Below are 19373 nucleotides of genomic sequence, written 5' to 3'. Positions count from 1 at the left end.
TCTTCTTCTTCTTCTTCTTCTTCTTCTTCTTCTTCTTCTTTTTCTTCTTCTTCTTCTGCTTCTTCTTCGTCTTCTTTTTCCTCCCAAGAGGAACGTTTCTAATTTTCCTTTTTTCGTTTCTTCCTGGAAAAGAGTACCTGTGTAGGGAATATCCATGGAATCATGGACAACTGGACACAATATCTGCATTCAAGGATTCTCTTGTAAAATAAGTACCTAACAAGAGAGAGAGAGATGAAAAGAGAAAAGGAGAGAGAGAGAGAGAGGCATAGGGAGAAATAGATAGAAACAGAGTGTGTGAGAGGAAGTTAGAAAGAATAAAAGGACAAAGAAACCAAATTTTCCGTCATAAGTTGTAAAAGAACCGAACGCTTACAATTGAAAGCAAGACAACTATCAATCGCATCAACTATGACTGCTTACAATAATAGATATACCTATCTCTTGTCCATCGATCAGAATCAGGTAATGTATAAGTAGTAATAATAGTAAGTAAGACACTAGGTATAAATTTGATTCTACAGTGCGTAAATAGAGTCCGCACTTTCCCTTTAAGTTTCTCAAGCACCCCAACTTAGAAAGTCGACTTTGACAATTTTCAATGCTGATAATGAAAAGGTAAAGGGGTATGGGGAAATTCAGGAAATATTTCAGAGGTGATCCCAGAATGGTCAAATTGAAAACCTTGGCTTTTTTTTTTTTTTTTTCAAGACATACCTAAGCTACTTTGAAAAATACAGTAATGAAAGTAAGTTGATAATATACCTACATTTGACGTCAAAAAAAGTATCAGATGAGGTAGGTATGGTAAGATTGGTATGGGTTTCTGAAGATACCTATATAGAACTCGTACATATATAATATATAGATTTTCGATTATTATGGGGCACTATTACGAGTATTTCGGGCATAAAGTCCATTTTCAATTCTGGGACACCGCTCTTAATTTATTAAGTTCGTTCTCCTTGGCGGCTAATAAACCTCCTTCCACTTTCTCTTAACTTCGGCCGCCCGGTCTCTCCTCCAACCCATCCCTTCTAACACGCCCCACATCCCTCTTCCACCTCCTCCATCACGCTATCCCGTCTATGAGGAGGATAACGAATAAGGTGGATGTGGATTGAGAATTGATTAATTTAGAAGATTATGGGTGAAATATACTGAAGGAATTGTTGAATAAGAAATTGTTTGGTATTACGGGATAATTCCATTCCAATCATTTTCTTTCTCAAAAGATTGGTCTGGTCATCTAGAGAAGAAACAGGCAGAAAGAGACACATATTATTTTAATATGAAAGATAATTAGACAATAAAAGATTAATCAGGAGACAGTAAAAAGCTGGGAAAGGTAAAAAATACCTATATAAAGTTAATTATCACAAGATGTTGACAAAAGCTTAAATACAATCACTTGTGGAAGGTTACCTACATGTGTTCGAGCTCAAAATAATATAACAAGAAAAATATGAGACCAACCCCACCACTCTGAGGGGCCCAGACGCCGAGTACTACCCATTTGAAAAACATACTAATCCGTTGGCGGACCCTGTACAATCACTTGTGGAAGGTTACCTACATGTGTTCGAGCTCAAAATAATATAACAAGAAAAAACATTAGGTACCTACACCTATCAAGATTAAAGATTAATAATAATCACAAAAATCTCAATTATACCTCACATTCCTGTGTTAGGTAAACACTGCCTACGATTAATTTATCTGAAACAACAATTATTTTGACTTTCTTATTCAGCTCCTCAAAAGTGTTTCCCCATTTTTCATCTGGAACAATTAATTCTGTTCAGTTCAGCTAAAATATTTCTCAATTTTTTAGACAGGATAAAGTCTGAAAGAAAAAGGGCATTAATATTAGATTAGGGATTATTTTAGATTTAGACAAACAAAGACAAGCAAAATATTTCTCAATTTTTTAGACAGGATAAAGTCTGAAAGAAAAAGGGCATTAATATTAGATTAGGGATTATTTTAGATTTAGACAAACAAAGACAAGCCAAGCTTAAAGTGTAGCACGACTGTTTTCTATTTTCTGTAATATCCAGAAAGGTCGTTCACTTTAGGATTTCAGACAGCTTATAAAACATTTTATCCAGCGTCACTGTAGAATTTAAGATTTAATAAATTTAGTTCATAGGATTTCTTTTTCTTTTTTTTTTTCTACCCATTCCTTTATTCATTTTTTAAGCATTGGAACTTTAATTCATGTTGACATGAACTTTGGCCTTCTGCGCAAGCGTAGATGAATGAAAAACATTAAGTTTGATGAGGGGAACTGTGGTCTCAGCGGAGGTCTTATCGTCCTGAAATCAAGGTAGACAGAACCCTCCAAGCAATTTAGACTGGCAAATTAAGATGTTTGATAGAGGAAACTGTAATAAGTAATAATATTTACTCAGGTCAGGACCCCCGAACCGGAGGGACTTGACCATTGTCCCATTTTAAGTAAAAAAAAAAATTTTTTTTTTTTTTTTTTTTTTTTTTTTTTTTTTAGATTGTACGTAGGTTTAATCTACTTGGTTCATTCGTTGTAATTTGTAGTTTTTATAAAATGACTTTAATGTATAAATAAAGTATTTATTTTATTATTATTTATATAAATTGTGTTTTCTTGTAATATAGGAAAATATCCAGCTTGAAAATAAAAGTCGGTAAAAGAACTATTACTCAACAGTGTTGAAGCACAAAGTCTTTTCACAACTTTTGTACCACAGTATTAATGAGCGCCTCCTTTGCAATGCCACGTCTCATCAATTACAGGTAGTACCGGCACTAAAATAATAAATATAAATGAATAAATAAATAAAATTGCAAAGTAATTATTTTAAATAAATATACTTTTATTTATTATGTAAAAAATAGTACAGTATAAAATAAGTACTTAAAAGCAGTAGTATAATTAGGTTTATTTTTAGTTAAAATCTTTTTCTTCTTAAGATTAATATGTTTTAGATTCTGTATGAAAATCACTTTTTACAAAATGCGTTGGTTAAATTTAAAATTTAGAGGGAGAGTTGTGTATTTACAAAAAGAAATACATGGTGAGTTTTAGCGGATATATCTACTAGAAAAACTTTTAGCGGATATATATAACTACATCTACTGGAAAATAGGAAGAGGGCCAGTGAAATTGCAGGCCCAAAACATATACTTCTTGTAGCCTTAAGGGGTCTGCAAAAAACATAAATCTGGGGTTCTTTCATTTAATAATACTGACATATGTAGGAATCTCAGAATTTTCAAGGTAAAAATTAATTTCAAGAAAATCATTCGATGAGCGAAAGCTATCTACAAACCTTTCAAGTAACATAATCAAGTAAAAAAAATATTGTTTGGCCCCTTAAAAGCAAATTTTTTAAGTGGCCAAATCTCAAACCCTTGTCAATGGCATTCTAAAACTCACCCATCATTAAACAAAGAACTTTTTCCACTGGAGAAAAAAAAATACTATTGTAAAAATTAATCCTAAAAAGAATACAGGCACTTCAAATAAAATAAAAACAGAGATTTCCTTTAAAAACAGATATTTCCTTCACCGCACGTAGATTCAAAAACACAAAACACACTCAAACAACACGTACAAATAAAATAAATACTCTTTCTCTTTCTCCTCAAAACTCTAACATATGATAAAATTATGACAGATTATATGAAAATTCAAGTTTGGGAAGCTAAAAATTTCCAGGGCTATATGAAAATCTAAACTTTACGGTAATAATTTATTACAGTTCAGAATAAGCCATAAAAACAGAGATTTCCTTTAAAAACAGATATTTCCTTCACCGCACGTAGATTCAAAAACACAAAACACACTCAAACAACACGTACATATAAAATAAATACTCTTTCTCCTCAAAACTCTAACATGTGATAAAATTATGACAGATTATATGAAAATTCAAGTTTGGGAAGCTAAAAATTTCCAGGGCTATATGAAAATCTAAACTTTACGGTAGTAATTTTACCTATTTATTATTACAGTTCGGAATAAGCAGTGATTCAGCCTTGGTGTTGAGGATCTACAAAGAATCTCTTTTTTACCTTTCTGATATAATCACAAATTACATTCAAAGCTAAAGCATAGTTAAACAAGGAAAAATTCAATCAGTACTAAATTTGCCTATTTCTCTATTGTTTTACTATCTATATATTAGAATAGTTTAATAGTTATAGATATTTTTGTCGATAAAAAATTGCATTATTAATTTTAATAATAAATAAAATCAGGATAAAATTTCAGTCCGTATAGAAATCTCAATAAGGTGGTACGTCAAAATCTCTGAAAATTTCAAGTGGTACGTGTTTACTAAAAGGTTGAGAACCCCTGGTTTAGATAACTAGAAAAGAATGTAAATAACTATGTACCGAGGCTATGTAAATAACTATGTATGTACTTACTTGACAATATGGTCTCGTACAGAGTCAATGGTGATGTCCCCAATAGAGTCGTGACTCATACAGCTCTGTATGGTTGTGTTCTGATTATATGTAAATAACTATGTACCTATGTACTTACTTGACAATATGGTCTCGTACAGAGTCAATGGTGATGTCCCCAATAGAGTCGTGACTCATACAGCTCTGTATGGTTGTGTTCTGATTACCTCCCTCGTCCTCACCAGAGCTCACACCATTCTGTTTGACTATCACACTACGCACTGAGGATGTAGTGACCACTGAAAATAATAGAATAGTATCAAGATAAAATAAGTTGTAAAAAAACAAAGTTGTAAAAAGAGCTTGGCCTAATTTCAAGTCACAGTGGTTCAAGTCATGTCTTGACTTGGCGCATCGCCGGAAGTTATATCTGAAACCAAACAAATTCACGCCTGTTAGCTTGGTAGATAGGGCGCCTACCCTGTAAACGCTAGCTAGGTCACAGGTTTGGTTAACGCCTGGGGCGAAGAACGGCCTAGTGGTCAAGTTCCTTGACATTTGAAAACAACTTTGTTCTAAACCGATAAGATTCGTTCTCGAAACAGCTGGTTTTTTACTAATCTGTCCTCCTTCTCTCTTCTATTTCGGAACTATAAGACATCCGTTTTTACTTTTACAGTCCCTAAAAAAAAAGTTTCTGGCAAATACTTACCACTAGGATTCAGGGTACATTTGACACAGATAGGTACAAGACGTACAATATCGAATACTGCCAAACCGTGAGCAGTACCTGCCACTGCCACTCCTGAAACACAGAGCATTAAACTCTTTAGTACCAAAAAATTTCATCAGTATTAAGAAATTTTAATTATGTTAAGCATAGGTAAATGCTTGTCACAAACGTCGTTCCCCGATCGATAAACTACACTAAATTTTATGACTTGACTTGGACTCGAACCACTGACCTCGACATCCAAAGTCCACCGTGCTAGCCACTACACCAGTGAGGTTGGTCATCAGTTTTATATGACAAATAAAGTGATAAAAAAAAGGTTATATTCCACAGCCTTTTTGTATTCATATAGCAAAGAAACACCTGCTAATGCTAGACTTAGTTTCATGGGTCTGTGTCGCAGCATATCCACCCTGTAGTACGTCTGAAAATTGTGAATTTTCAGCTTTTAGGCTTGAGACTTTGGCAGTTCGAAAAGTGATCGAACTCAGGACTTTTTACTCATGGAGCTAGTACTTACCCCACTCTAGGGGATAAACTTTTGAGGAGCGCCTTACTTGACTCCTTATCCTTGCTGCGATCAAAGTTTCATTGAACTCTTCAGAGTTAGCAAGTGGGGCTTTACGAATCTGAAAGGAGAGCAGAGAACACTGGTAAATTAGTTACCTGTAGACCTTAACAAAAAAAAGACCCTATAAGGCCTCCAGTGGCCCAATTATGGCAATAAAAAGGACTTCTACGGGTAAATATACAAAGACTTGAAGATCCCACTCACAAAAGGGTGGGACCCTACGAGGCCCAAAAGACCAAACTATGTACGGTTGTTCGGGAATTATGGTGAAAAAAACAATTTGTTGAAAGTGTCAATGAATTGTAGACCTCACTAAAAGGCACCCTACAGGGTCCCCAGAGAAAGAACTCCAACAGGGCCAACGAAAGCCATAAGGACCATATCTAGTGAGCAAATTCCTTTTATGTGATGAACATGCTTGCCAAATTTCATCGAATACATGATCAGAATTTTAGAGGAGGCATTTCAAATTAAAAAAAAAAAAAAATGATCAAAGTTTCATTGAACTCTTCAGAGTTAGCAAGTGGGGCTTTACGAATCTGAAAGGAGAGCAGAGAACACTGGTAAATTAGTTACACCTGTAGACCTTAACCAAAAAAGACCCTATAAGGCCTCCAGTGGCCCAATTATGGCAATAAAAAGGACTTCTACGGGTAAATATGTATACAGAGACATGAAGATCCCACTCACAAAAGGGTGGGACCCTACCGGGCCCAAAAGACCAAACTATGTACGGCTGTTCGGGAATTATGGTGAAAAAAACAATTTGTTGAAAGTGTCAATGAATTAATTGTAGACCTCACTAAAAGGCACCCTACAGGGTCCCCAGAGAAAGGACTCCAACAGGCCAACGAAAGCCAGATAAGGACCAAAATCTAGTGAGCAAATTCCTTTTATGTGATGAACATGCTTGCCAAATTTCATCGAATACATGATCAGAATTTTAGAGGCATTTCAAAGTAAAAAAAAACTCAGTCCGAAGTAATGAATTTCTTACTTACCTTCTTCAAGAAGAAACTTTTCTAAAACCATGGGCAACTCAAACTGAAACTACTCCAATACATTTTACATGCTTCGAAAATAAAGGATCATTGGTAAGTCGGTAGTTTTTTTTTATTTTTATTATTATTATTTCTAAACGGACAGAAATTATTCAAAAGTCGTGCAAAACAACATTCACGTCTACAGTGTAGTCTACGAGTTTAGAGAAAAAGTTGTTAATAAACACACACCAAAAAATATCCAAACAAAATTTATGCACAATACAAAAAACAAGCTTTATCGATACCAAGCACCAAAAAAAATCAGTATTTTGATTTAAAAAGACAAGAGAGTGTTATTTAGTAGGAGGTTTATGGTTAGTAGTGGGGAGGTTATAGTCAGCTTTAACCTCAATGAATACAATCGTCGCGCCAGCTGTGGTTAATCTAGATGTGAGAGAAAGCGAAAAAGAAAGAATATTGTACATTATGTACATTTAGAAGAAACAAAGAAAAGAGAAGACAATGAAACTGCGGCCTAAAAGTCCGGTTGGGTGGAAGAGCTCACTATGTGAGAATTCTGCTATTAAAGCATTCAAAAAAGTGGTTATAGGATAAGGCCAGCCATTCACTATCAGAAAGACCTGGTCAAGTATCAGGTAGACTTGACATACGAACCTTTTTAGCCGTACCTGTCAGGTCTACCTGATAGAGTGTGTGCTCATTAGGTATCAGGTAGACCTGACATTCAAACCTTTTCAGTCCTAAGGCCTTATCGTCCCGAAATCGAAGAGAGACAATGGGTGTATGGTGTGCAGAAGGGAAGGCATGACTGAATGAAATTGGAAGAAAAATCATGAAAAAAAAAAACGGAGATGGAAGAGCGATAAGATATTTGAAACAAAAAATTAGCTACAGCGGGTAAATGCCGCAAGCATTCTTGGAGATCTTCTCCCAGACCGCGCTTCAATTTTTTATTTGTAAAAATATAGAAAATGACTTGAAATTTGTACACTCACCTCAATACTATGATATCTCCCAGGTTGGTTAAACACAGGAGACAATATTCAGAATGGTGTCGAGTGCTGAACAAAGCTAAAGACATACGCCGTACCCTGGCTCCTTCTGATGCAGTGAGTTTCAGCTTACACACCGGCTTCAAATTGGGAAGTGAGAATACCTGGAGAAAGAGAAGAGGAAAATGTGAGGATGTTTTTCAATGTTTAAATCTAAACCGATCTCGAGTAATGAGCAATTTTCCGTGGCGAATAAAATTAAAAATAGGCCATTTTTAAGGTTTGATAGAGGGAACCGTAACTGCTAAGGTTCTATCGTCCCGAAATCGAAGAGAGAAAGGAAAACAGGATGAGAGAAAGCTAGCCGTTCAGTATAAAATCCGCCCCACATGGAATCAAACTGGCGCTTACAAAGCAGACGCCCTTTCAAGCTAACTATATTGCCTGAATAGTTTACTGGACTATGTTTCAACTTAATTTTTAAAGGAGATTTGACAGAGGGAACTGTAACTGCTAAGGTCTTATCGTCCCGAAATCGAAGAGAGAAGAAAAATACAGGATAGGAGAAAGTCAGCCGTTCCGAGAACGAACATTATCCGTTCACGATACATCAACTTACTTTGAACTGCTCTTCAGAGCCTATGATGACCTTATGAGGTCCGGGACTGAATTTCAATGTGAATCATTAGTGGGAACTATTTGAAGCACAAAACACCAATCAATATGAATTTCCCATTTTTGGTGCTTTCTCTATCGGTAAGAGAACATAGAAAATAGAAAATTTAATAGACCATAACTCCGGTCCTGGTTGTCGGATATCGCTCAAACTTGTACCATAGTACTACGTTCTTTAAGACCTTTGATATCATGTATCACAAGCAGGGGGTTCTCGTTTAAGATTTTCAATTTTTTCCTCCTGGGCCGACCCTGAAAAAGTCCCTGAAGTTTTATATAGCCTATAAAAAAACTAAAGGTTAATTTAGGCTGGTAAACAAAATCTTAGGTTTCTAAATTCATCCATTCAACAATTAAGGCGGGGGGGGGGAGACTTTATGAATACACTAAATAATATACCTATGTTCCTATGTACAAATATGTACATATTAAGAGGGAGTGCAAATTTTTTGTGGATGGTTAGATTCGAACCCTGGACCTTCTACATGACAAGCGCATTACCACTGGGTGGTACGCACTCGGCCACGGAGGTTGCCTCAGAGGCTTAGGTGTAGGGGCAAACAGGCCTAAAGGATGGGTTAAGTTTCTACGAATCTGGCAAGACAAGGAGGACATGGAATATGACTGATTTTACGAGAATCGAACCCCCACAAAAGGCTCGGGTAAAGGTCTACAAGACGCGTCAATAATACTGATGCCTATTACTGGAGCTCGGTGCTTCAATTGAATCTCTTTAGCTGAAGAGAAGAATACAAACCAAATTGGTATCTTGTCATTGTCAATACATAGAGTTAGAGACAGAAAGAGGGTAAACATAACTACGGGACTGACCCTTTTCAACATCCTCTAGAAGAAGAGGAAGGAGGAGAAAAAGACAATAATGAGTGGTTGGCTGGAAGAGCCCCTTTAAGTTCAAGATAATATCAAATCATGAATCTTTGTGGTAAAGCAGAGAGCTTTTTCTCAACTTTCGTGCGTATCACAGCATTACTAGGTGCCTCCTTTATCTACTGATATATTATCTTGAACTTAATTCTCTTTGATATTATCTTGAACTTAATTCTCATCTACTCGTATCATCAATTTACACTGGTAATGCCGCCACTGGTCGCTACTCGATCAAAGTAGCTACTCACTTGTCCTCACAAGGCTGAGTGCACCCCGAACTCCAAGCACAGAGCCGAAAAAACTTCGACCCTGCCGGGAATCGAACCCGGGACCTCCGGAGTGTGGTACGCACTCGGCCACGGAGGTTGCCTCAGAGGCTTAGGTGTAGGGGCAAACAGGCCTAAAGGATGGGTTAAGTTTCTACGAATCTAGCAAGACAAGTAGGACATATGACTGATTTTTACGAGAATATGACTGATTTTACGAGAATCGAACCCCCACATCCTCGGACTGCAAATCCAGTACTTACCCAGTTGACAAATGACCTTGTCTGAGTTTCGCTTGCTGGAAGAAGGTATGTTGAGTGTAAACACATACACTGTACCTGCAACACCAACAAATCTTTATGAATAAGCCTCTACTTATGAGTAAGTTTCATTCTAGGGTTTTCTTCTGGTGATTTTGTAGCACTTAAAAGGCAAGTATTGTGGCTTTTACTGCACATCTTATGAGGTACGATGAGGTAATATGAGGTAGATATTAAGAAATGAGCATTCTACGACAGAGACCATACGAGTCTAATGTAGTAGTTTTTTAGTGCTGCAAAATAAAAACAATGGGAAGTATTGTGGCTATTCTCGGCCATCTGATGAGGATGAGGTACAATGGGCCATATTAAGGGACAAGCAATGAGCATGCTACGACACGGACCACACACGAGTCTAATGTAGCACTTTTTTCAGTAGGTACTACTTTATAGCACATGAATGGGAAGTATTGTGGCTTTTCTCGAGCATTTCATGAGTGACAATGGGTCATACGGAATGGGCACGCTATGACATAGACCACACAAGAGGCACATACGGAATGGGCACGCTATGACATAGACCACACAAGAGGCACAAGTCTGATATTCAATTTATAGCACATGAATGGGAAGTATTGTGGCTTTTCTCGAGCATTTCATGAGTGACAATGGGTCATACGGAATGGGCACGCTATGACAAAGACCACACAAGTGACACAAGTCTGATATTCAGTGCTAGGAAATAAAACGGCGGTGAAAAACATATCTTTTCTAATACCTAAATGAATGAATGCAGCAAACAGCAACAATTACCTTGGTTGGTGCCCGCCCAAAGACTCGGGGTCAAATGTTGAGTGCTCACAATATAACTGGCCCCCAAATACACACATCGCACCATGGAGCCTAGGCCATCATCTTGGGGGCCCCGGGCCTCTATGGCTCTCTCTACAGGCTTGGTAGCCTCACCTGGAAGACTGTTGTCTAGGGCCCTATAATGAAAAAAAGAAGAGAATATGTATTGTCTAAGGCCCTATAATAAAGAAGAAAAAGAGAATATATAATTTATTGCATCATATGATACCTCAATATGCAGCAAACAGCAACAATTACCTTGGTTGGTGCCCGCCCAAAGACTCGGGGTCAAATGTTGAGTGCTCACAATATAGCTGGCCCCCAAATACAGACATCGCACCATGGAGCCTAGGCCATCATCTTGGGGGCCCCGGGCCTCTATGGCCCTCTCTACAGGCTTGGTAGCCTCACCTGGAAGACTGTTGTCTAGGGCCCTATAATGAAAAAAAGAAGAGAATATGTACTGTCTAAGGCCCTATAATAAAGAAGGAAAAGAGAATATAAAATTTATTGCATCATATAACTTATTTGGATATTGTTCACTGTAACTAATCTTTACTGTTGTATAAAAGCGAGATCCATTCACTCATTGACACAATTGGAGATAATTATATCGCTCTATCTCCAAAACCCCAAGACATAGAGACCTAAAATTCTGAAGTCTAGACAGGAGTCCCTTTTTGTTAGCAATTCCAACAATTTCTTGCTAATATTGGTTTAATACCCGTCTTCCTTCTCTCTTCGATTTCGGGGCGATAAGGCCTTGGCAGTTGCAGTTCCCTCTGTCAAACCTCTTGTAAAAACCAGTTCCCTCTATACTACGGGATGGGCATTACGACACACACCACATGCGTATAATGTAGGAGTTGTTTCATTGCTACGAAACAAAAACGGCGGTGGAACACTCATCTTTAAAAAAAAAAAATCTCTTTTGACTTTAAAGAGTTTACTTAAAGGCAAGTATCCCCACTTTTCAGTTCGGACGTGGCGTGAAGAAAGAGCTGCGCAGTGCCACGGCCACCACCGCTGAAATGATGGGCAAGATCAATCTGAGAGTGATGCATGGAGGTCAGGCCACTTTACACTCCATCCGAGTACTTCAACCTAAACAGGTAACATTTCAGCTGTAGTGACGATTGATGGTTTCCACAATAAATAGGTACACATTTTCATGTTTCCGAAATTTAAAATGAACCTATGAAAACAAATTTGAAACGCTTAAGAGAGCCGCACAAGATCGTCTCGCGTTTATCCTGCTCGAATGAGACTAAAAAGTCCCTTTACCCCAGCCGAGTAGAGAGGAGAGAAGGGAGTTAGTTACATGGATGAAAAAAAAAAGGTAATAGAAAGTATTTGAAACGCTTAAGAGAGCCGCACAAGATCGTCTCGCGTTTATCCTGCTCGAATGAGACTAAAAAGTCCCTTTACCCCAGCAGAGTAGAGAGGAGAGAAGGGAGTTAGTTACATGGATGAAAAAAAAGGTAATAGAAAGTAAAAAAAGTAGATAGGCTAGCTATACAGAGGAAAAGAAAGAGAGGTAGGCCAAAACTGGAGAGATACGGTTGAAGAAGACTACGCCACAGATGTCTAACTGAACCTCAGCTGTAGGAACAGTTACCCCTTGTTAACCCAATCATGTTCTTTACACTTCCTTCTCTTTAACCCTTTCAGGTCCGCGTGGACAGTCAGGACGACCACCCAAAACTGGAGAGATACGGTTGAAGAAGACTACGCCACAGATGTCTAACTGAACCTCAGCTGTAGGAACAGTTACCCCTTGTTAACCTAATCATGTTCTTTACACTTCCTTCTCTTTAACCCTTTCAGGTCCGCGTGGACAGTCAGGACGACCATGACTCTACCCGGGAGTTCCTGTGGAAGCGATCCTCTCATATTGCGCACCTGGTGACAGAAAAGTTAACTTCGGCCGCCCGGTCTCTCCTCCAACCCATCCCTTCTAACACGCCCCACATCCCTCTTCCACCTCCTCCATCACGCTATCCCGTGTATGAGGAGGATAACGAATAAGTGGATGTGGATTGAGAATGGATTAATTTAGAAGATTTTACGTGAAATATACTGAAGGAATTGTTGAATAAGAAATTGTTTGGTATTACGGGATAATTCCGTTCCAATCATTTTCTTTCTCAAAAGATTGGTCTGGCCATCTAGAGAGGTAACAGGCAGAAAGAGACACATATTTTTTTTTCGTTTCGGCCTACAGAGGACCACGTAATTCTTACTTCTTTTCATGTTTTCTCTCCATCCAATAGATCTTCATTCTGGATGAATGGTCAGCTTTTCTCTCCTCTGACCATTTACTACTGCGTCTGGGGACAACAGTAGTAGAGACACATATTATTTTAATATGAAAGATAATTAGACAATATACGAGTTTAGAGAAAAAGTTGTTAATAAACACACACCAAAAAATATCCAAACAAAATTTATGCACAATACAAAAAACAAGCTTTATCAATACCAAGCACCAAAAAAAATCAGTATTTTGATTTAAAAAGACAAGAGAGTGTTATTTAGGGTTTATGGTTAGTAGTGGGGAGGTTATGGTCAGCTTTAACCTCAATGAATACAATCGTCGCGCCAGCTGTGGTTAGTCTAGATGTGAGAGAAAGCGAAAAAGAAAGAATAATGTACATTATGTACATTTAGGAGAAACAAAGAAAAGAGATAGGAAAAGAGAAGACAATGAAACTGCGGCCTAAAAGTCCGGTTGGGTGGAAGAGCTCACTAGGTGAGAATTCTGCTATTAAAGCATTAAAAAAAGTGGTTATAGGATAAGGCCAGCCACTCACTATCAGAAAGACCTGGTCAAGTATCAGGTAGACTTGACATACGAACCTTTTTAGCCGTACATGTCAGGTCTACCTGATAGAGTGTGTCCTCATTAGGTATCAGGTAGACCTGACATTCGAACCTTTTCCACCGTACCTGTCAGGTCTACCTGATAGTGTGTGTGCTGATCGGGTGTCAGGTATAACTGATAGTGAAAACGGCTGGCCTAAGTAAAAAAAAAAAAAAAAAAAAAAAAAAAAAAAAAAAAAAAAAAAAAACAGAATAGAAAACTCGTGAAGAAAGCCAGTGGAGGACGGTAGAAAAATCAAGACACCTGAAACGATTATTTCCTCTTCATTCCCCTTCGACATTCATTCCGTTCTAACCTCTTCAGTGACGGCGGGCGTGGGGGTCAAACTACTCGAGGATGATGAACTGTCGCTAGAACTGCTACTGGCACTGCTGGACACGGATTCGACACTGGTGTTGTGTTGGGAAGAGGCGGGACTGGCAGGGATGTTGTTCTGGACCACGGCTAAAGGGGGGATAGGGGACACACACACGGTTCCAAAAGCTATGAATACTCTAATCTTTTACACAGATAACAGGGTCTAATAAACTAAACTCGGATAACAGGGTGTAATATACTAAGCACCAACTCAAGGCAAGGCGTAGGACAGTAATAGAAATGGGTTTGGCCTATCAATTTGCTCCATATAATAGGTAACTTATTGACAGAGTAAAAATAAGAATAACTTGCAAAAATTTGACGTCACAGGAAGTTATAATGGTTATGCTAGGTTTTTGAATATTACGTCATTACTTTTTCAAAGTGGTTTTTTTATGGAATGCAGACCTTGGCTCTTTTACCTATTAGAGTAAGAACCCCAACTTTCTTCCAAAAGTTCAGTGCAAAATCCGATTTAAAAATGTGAAAGAGTGCAGTATGTCTATTCACCAGGACCGTATTTCTCACAACCCAAGACCGTATTTCTCACAACCCAAGATAAAAAAAAAATAGAAAAGGACGAACACTGGAACGTAATACACATAAAATGGACTACACAAAAACTAAAGAACAAAAGCTCAGAGCTCAAAATTACGGGGAAAAAACTACACAAGACGATAAAATGCGGACACATCAGAAAAATAATAGCTAATTTTCGCAACCAAAATTAGCGTCCCGTTAATTGAACTCTTTAACGTCGTTATTTGACGAAAACTCCTTCATGTGAAGAATCAAGATTAGATTTTATTTCAATTTTTTGTCAAATAACTTTAAAGAACTTACCCAGTTGACAAATGACCTTGTCTGAGTTTCGCTTGCTGGAAGAAGGTATGTTGAGTGTAAACACATACACTGTACCTGCAACATCAACAAATCTTCATGAATAAACCTCTCCTTATGAGTGAACCAACCTCAGTGGTGCAGTGGTTGACGCATTGGACTTTGGATCTGGAGGTTGGTGGTTCGAGTCCAAGTCAAGTCATAAAATTTATCTAGGTGTAATAATTGGGAAACGATATTTGTGACAAGCATTTAAGTATGCTTAACACAGTTAGAAATTCTTTTCCTCTTTTTTTCCCTCTACTCATGTTTCATTTTAGGTCTTCTTACTGGTGTTTTTATAGCACTACCACTGGGCTGTGCCCCCGAAAATATCTCACCTTTCTGAACGGGGGCCACTCATCTTCATCCTCGGCCTCCTCTCTCTCCCCATCTCTACCACTGGGCTGTGCCCCCGAAAATATCTCACCTTTCTAAACGGGGGCCACTCATCTTCATCCTCGGCCTCCTCTCTCTCCCCATCTGCCTCCTCCTCATCCCCCCTCAACAGTAGGGACGACTTGAAACTCAAAATGGGACTCAATGTGACGCCGCCCGCGTTCCAAATCCGCACGGACCCGTCCTCGTGACCCGTCAGCAGAATGTCTCGTCGAGTCTCAACGTGGTCCTTGGTCTCGTCGACGTTTGTCTCGTCGCCGTCGGCGTCCAGGAGAACGCCGCCACTGATTGGCCATTCCTGGGGAAACGAAAAATGAATGAAAGATTCATTGCAAGAGTGGATAACAAATTGAAAATTGAATTTTAAGGAAAGGTCGATCGATTCCTACGAAAAAGAGGCTTATTTTATTATGCCGCTCTCTGCACTCAGAGGCAGCAAAAAGGTGATTTTCTGACAGGCCACTTATGTATTTTCAATAATTATCTGAAAGAGGGCCTCTGACTGAAATTCTATTTTTTAATGAAAAAATCTAAGAATTAAAGAGTCCGTCTCTCATGTTAAGGGAGATGTTTTATTACATAGACTTCTATGGGTAAACACGATTGAATGTGCTTTGGCAGCCAGGGTGTTGAAGTTGAATAATGGCGAGGTTTTTTTAATTAATCAAGGTCTTGTGCTGTAAACATTATGTATATAATTATTAAACTCATAAAATTCTTGAGATCCTGCTCGAATGAGACTAAAAAGTCCCTTTACCCCGGCAAAACAAGGTTCGATGCTCTTCTAATCTATGCATAAGGTCTATTGTACTTCTGGACTTACCGTGTCAGGGGGCGGGTTCACACTGGTCGCAGCCTGGTGCAGATCCTTCCAGAGGCCGGGTGTCAAGTCGGATACCACGGCGGAAAACGTGACCGCTGACGCATGCAAGGATACCAGATAGGGGAGAGGGAGAGTGCGCCAGTCAGGGTGCGCCAGGTCTATCACCAGCAGTTCTTCCTCGGCCAGAACCACGAGGCAGGCTGCACCCTTGTTATCACCTGGGGGGATTATATGAGCCGAGAGTCAAGAGAGGGTTTTTTTTGCAATAAATGGAATGGAATGCCTATCCAATGAGTATCGACACATACCACACACGTCTATAGTAGCAGTTGCTTTATTGCTACGATATAAAAACGGCGGTCAAACACTCATATTTTTAAAAACCTAAAAAAAATAGCTCGAAAATGTATATTTGTTTACCCTACAAAAAAACCTAACTTGGGATCTAAAACCTAAAACTTGGAAAAAAAATCGATTTGACCCAAAAACATCTGATCTCATAGAGAACACAAAAGATACCTACAGCTTTGATCCTGGCTGGCGAGGCATTACAGTCACGGTTGAAAATAGGTAGGTAAGTGTAACATTTTACAAATTCTCCTTGAATTAAAGGTATAAGCTGACCCTTCTTATTATTATAATGATACTAGCCGAAACCCGTCACTTCGCTCCGGATTTCTGCTAGTAAATTCTCAAGGCATGGCCGTTCATGTCACTCAGCCATTTAGTGGTCTTGCTCGGCGTAGCTTAACAAAAACGAACCCGAAAATAGCCTATAACCTTCACGGGAGTGCAAGCAATAAGTTGACAAAGTTTCATAGCAATCGGATGAGCGGTTTGGCCAAGCCATAAAGTTCGAACAAACATACACATACACATACACACACACACCACACACACACACACACACTGAAAATATATAATCTTTTTATATAATATTAGATCAATAAACTCACCAGGGGCGGCAATAGTAAAGAAGTCGATGACTCGGGGACGCGTGAAATCAAATACCACATGTGTTTAGAACATAGAAGCCTCTTGAACAGTGACGGTAAACTTGTCCGAATACGAAGCCCTAGGCATTCGCGCCACTGAATATTAAGCAACTCCTCACTGGAAATAAAATAACAGACGGGTAGACTATTTTTTTTTTTTTTTTTTTTTTTTTTTTTTTTTTTTTGCCAAACTTTGTTTAAGAAATTTTGATAGAGGGAACCAACTGCTAAGGTCTTATCGTCCCGAAATCGAAGAGAGAAAGAAGACAGGACAGGAGAAATTCGGCCGTCCCGAGAACGAATATTATTCGTTCAGGATATAATTCGCCCCGGGGCGGAAATCGAACCCGCGGCCTACCACTTAGAAGGCAGACGCGCTACCCTCCAAGCTAACTAGAGGAAAAAACACTCACTGAGGGCTAAGTTGAAAATATTTTTTATTGTAAATACTTTCAAATTTACTTTTGAATCAAGAACACAGCAAAATAACGTGAAAATTATACTGGGTAGGTTTATACTCACTGGGGTGGGTTAGGCGATATCCTCCACAGGAGCTTATGGATGGGTTTACATGGGAATGGTCCATACAGGGTGGTCGGATCCGTGACGTGACTAGGCTTGCTTGTATCCCAGTACGTGAAACTGCCGTCGTTATGCGAAGATATGAACTTGGTCCCTTCCGAGTCCCAACACAGGCTTTCTATCTGCTGAGAACTGATGTAGGTCTGAAAATAAACAAGAAAACAGTATATTGATAAATTTAAATGCTAAAAAGTAAAAAAAAAGCCTGATTTTAATTAGCTTGGAGGATTCCTTGTAAGCGCTAAGTCGCGGGTTTGATTCCCACCTGGGGCGGACTTTATATTGAACAAATGTTCGTCTCGGAAAAGCTGGTTTTCTCTTATTTTGTCCTTCTCTCTTTGATTGACCATTTCGGGACTGTGAGACCTCATCGTTCGTTAAGGTAAGATTTGGCACAAATGTTTGCACATTTGTCCAAACAGTACGAAAGAGTCTGATCCCCAAATAAACTTGGACAAATTTGGTGTTTGGTGATGGGCATTTCTGATGTTTGCCAAAGAAGATTATTTGATGGCAAATACATGACAAAGATTTGGCGCTATGCCAAATAATGTGATCTTACCTTTACAGATCCTTCTACCAAACTCTAGAAAAAAAATCGCTCCATGTGATGGGCCCCTTTTCAGCGAGGGGGCCCTTTTTCATCTAAATGGGCCCAAAATCTAATAATGAAATATCCTTCATAGGTACTTACCTGGTTTGCAGTGTTGGTAGTTCTATCCCAAAGTACCACAAGACCCTTGCTATATCCCACAATGATATGGTTGGGAGAGCCAGGTTGTTCAGCTATAGCTTCCACAGCACCGGGATTCAGCTTGTAATGATCAGGCACACTGAAGACCAAGATAATAATATACGGTTAGCCCAGTGGTAACGCCCCAGGTTCGAATGCAGAAGGTCCCGGGTTCGAATCCCACCATCGACGAAAATTTGCACTAGTTTTTCGATTGCAAATATTTCAACGGGTTTCTTTCCGGTGTTCTCGTGTTGACACAGCACCTAAATGGGAAGTATTGTGTCTTCTCGCCCATCTGATGAGAGGTATACCTACTACGAGATGGACAAGCTAGTAACAGGGATTTAACCCTCCATTCCACTTGCCTACTCACATTAACCTCACCCAGTCTAAGTAGGGTCGGGAAAAGGTCAGTCATCCAGATACTAACCACGTGCAACGTTGCTTCATTTCAAGAAATAGGTACATACTAATACATGTATATGTAATTAGACATTGAGTTGATAGATGTTACCTCCCTCAGTTCCCAGCAGCAGATTCTCCTTGGAAGACTCCAAACACCAAGCTGAGATCTTCTTCAGTCTGGAAACAGAGGATGACATGATAGCGAAATTAAGTAAAGCCATTCGGCTACAGCTGAAGCCGCAACAACAAAAACAAGAAATTAAGTTAAGTAAATTATGATATAACACATGACAAAGTACCTGTACATGCCTATTTGGGATTGACTTTTTAAGTATTTATTTACCCCCAAATATCCAGGAAGGAGGGAGGGAGAGAGGGAGACAGAGAGGGAGGGAGAGAGGGAGATGGAGAGGGAGAGAGGGAGACGGAGAGGGAGAGAGAGAAAGATAGGCTCTTTTCCTCAAAGATTTTTTCCTTCCATTCGGATAATATGTTTGTTGGTATTAAGGACAGCATTAAATAAATGTACTCATAGAGTGTAAATTTAGACATACAGAGAAGTGACATTCGACTTATGTATAACTGCACATGGGCAACTTTAGAGACTGTCCATAAGTTAGTATCACTGAAGGTATGTACCTATAATGACCTATATTATGAGTATACTTACAGAATACTAG

At 38.8% G+C, this 19373-nt stretch overlaps 2 protein-coding genes across 2 annotated transcripts in view; one reads left to right on the top strand and one right to left on the bottom strand.

Moving 5' to 3' along the window:
• The window catches only part of LOC103515776, a 9300-nt gene extending 8047 nt beyond the window's left edge, over positions 1-1253 (top strand). The window contains exon 6 of the mRNA XM_026828378.1: positions 1236-1253. Within this exon, the coding sequence (XP_026684179.1) occupies positions 1236-1253 (18 nt within the window). The remainder of the gene's footprint in view (positions 1-1235) is intronic.
• Positions 1254-4531: 3278 nt separating this feature from the next.
• LOC103515775 (protein lethal(2) giant larvae) overlaps positions 4532-19373 on the bottom strand; it is a gene marked incomplete at its 3' end in the record, with an annotated part of 29379 nt that continues 14537 nt past the window's right edge. The window contains 17 exon segments of the mRNA XM_026828377.1: positions 4532-4691; positions 5105-5197; positions 5489-5549; positions 5683-5754; positions 6232-6235; positions 7696-7856; positions 8312-8357; positions 9002-9104; positions 9785-9859; positions 10892-11067; positions 12877-12963; positions 14718-14792; positions 15095-15450; positions 15976-16193; positions 16928-17088; positions 17493-17695; positions 18247-18385. Of these exon segments, the coding sequence (XP_026684178.1) occupies positions 4532-4691; positions 5105-5197; positions 5489-5549; positions 5683-5754; positions 6232-6235; positions 7696-7856; positions 8312-8357; positions 9002-9104; positions 9785-9859; positions 10892-11067; positions 12877-12963; positions 14718-14792; positions 15095-15450; positions 15976-16193; positions 16928-17088; positions 17493-17695; positions 18247-18385 (2190 nt within the window).

Source organism: Diaphorina citri, unplaced genomic scaffold (assembly GCF_000475195.1).
Source record: "Diaphorina citri unplaced genomic scaffold, Diaci psyllid genome assembly version 1.1 scaffold1415, whole genome shotgun sequence".
Lineage (NCBI taxonomy): Eukaryota > Metazoa > Arthropoda > Insecta > Hemiptera > Psyllidae > Diaphorina > Diaphorina citri.
The sequence above is the reverse complement of the archived record's forward strand: the minus strand, read 5'-3'. Positions and strand labels throughout refer to the sequence as shown.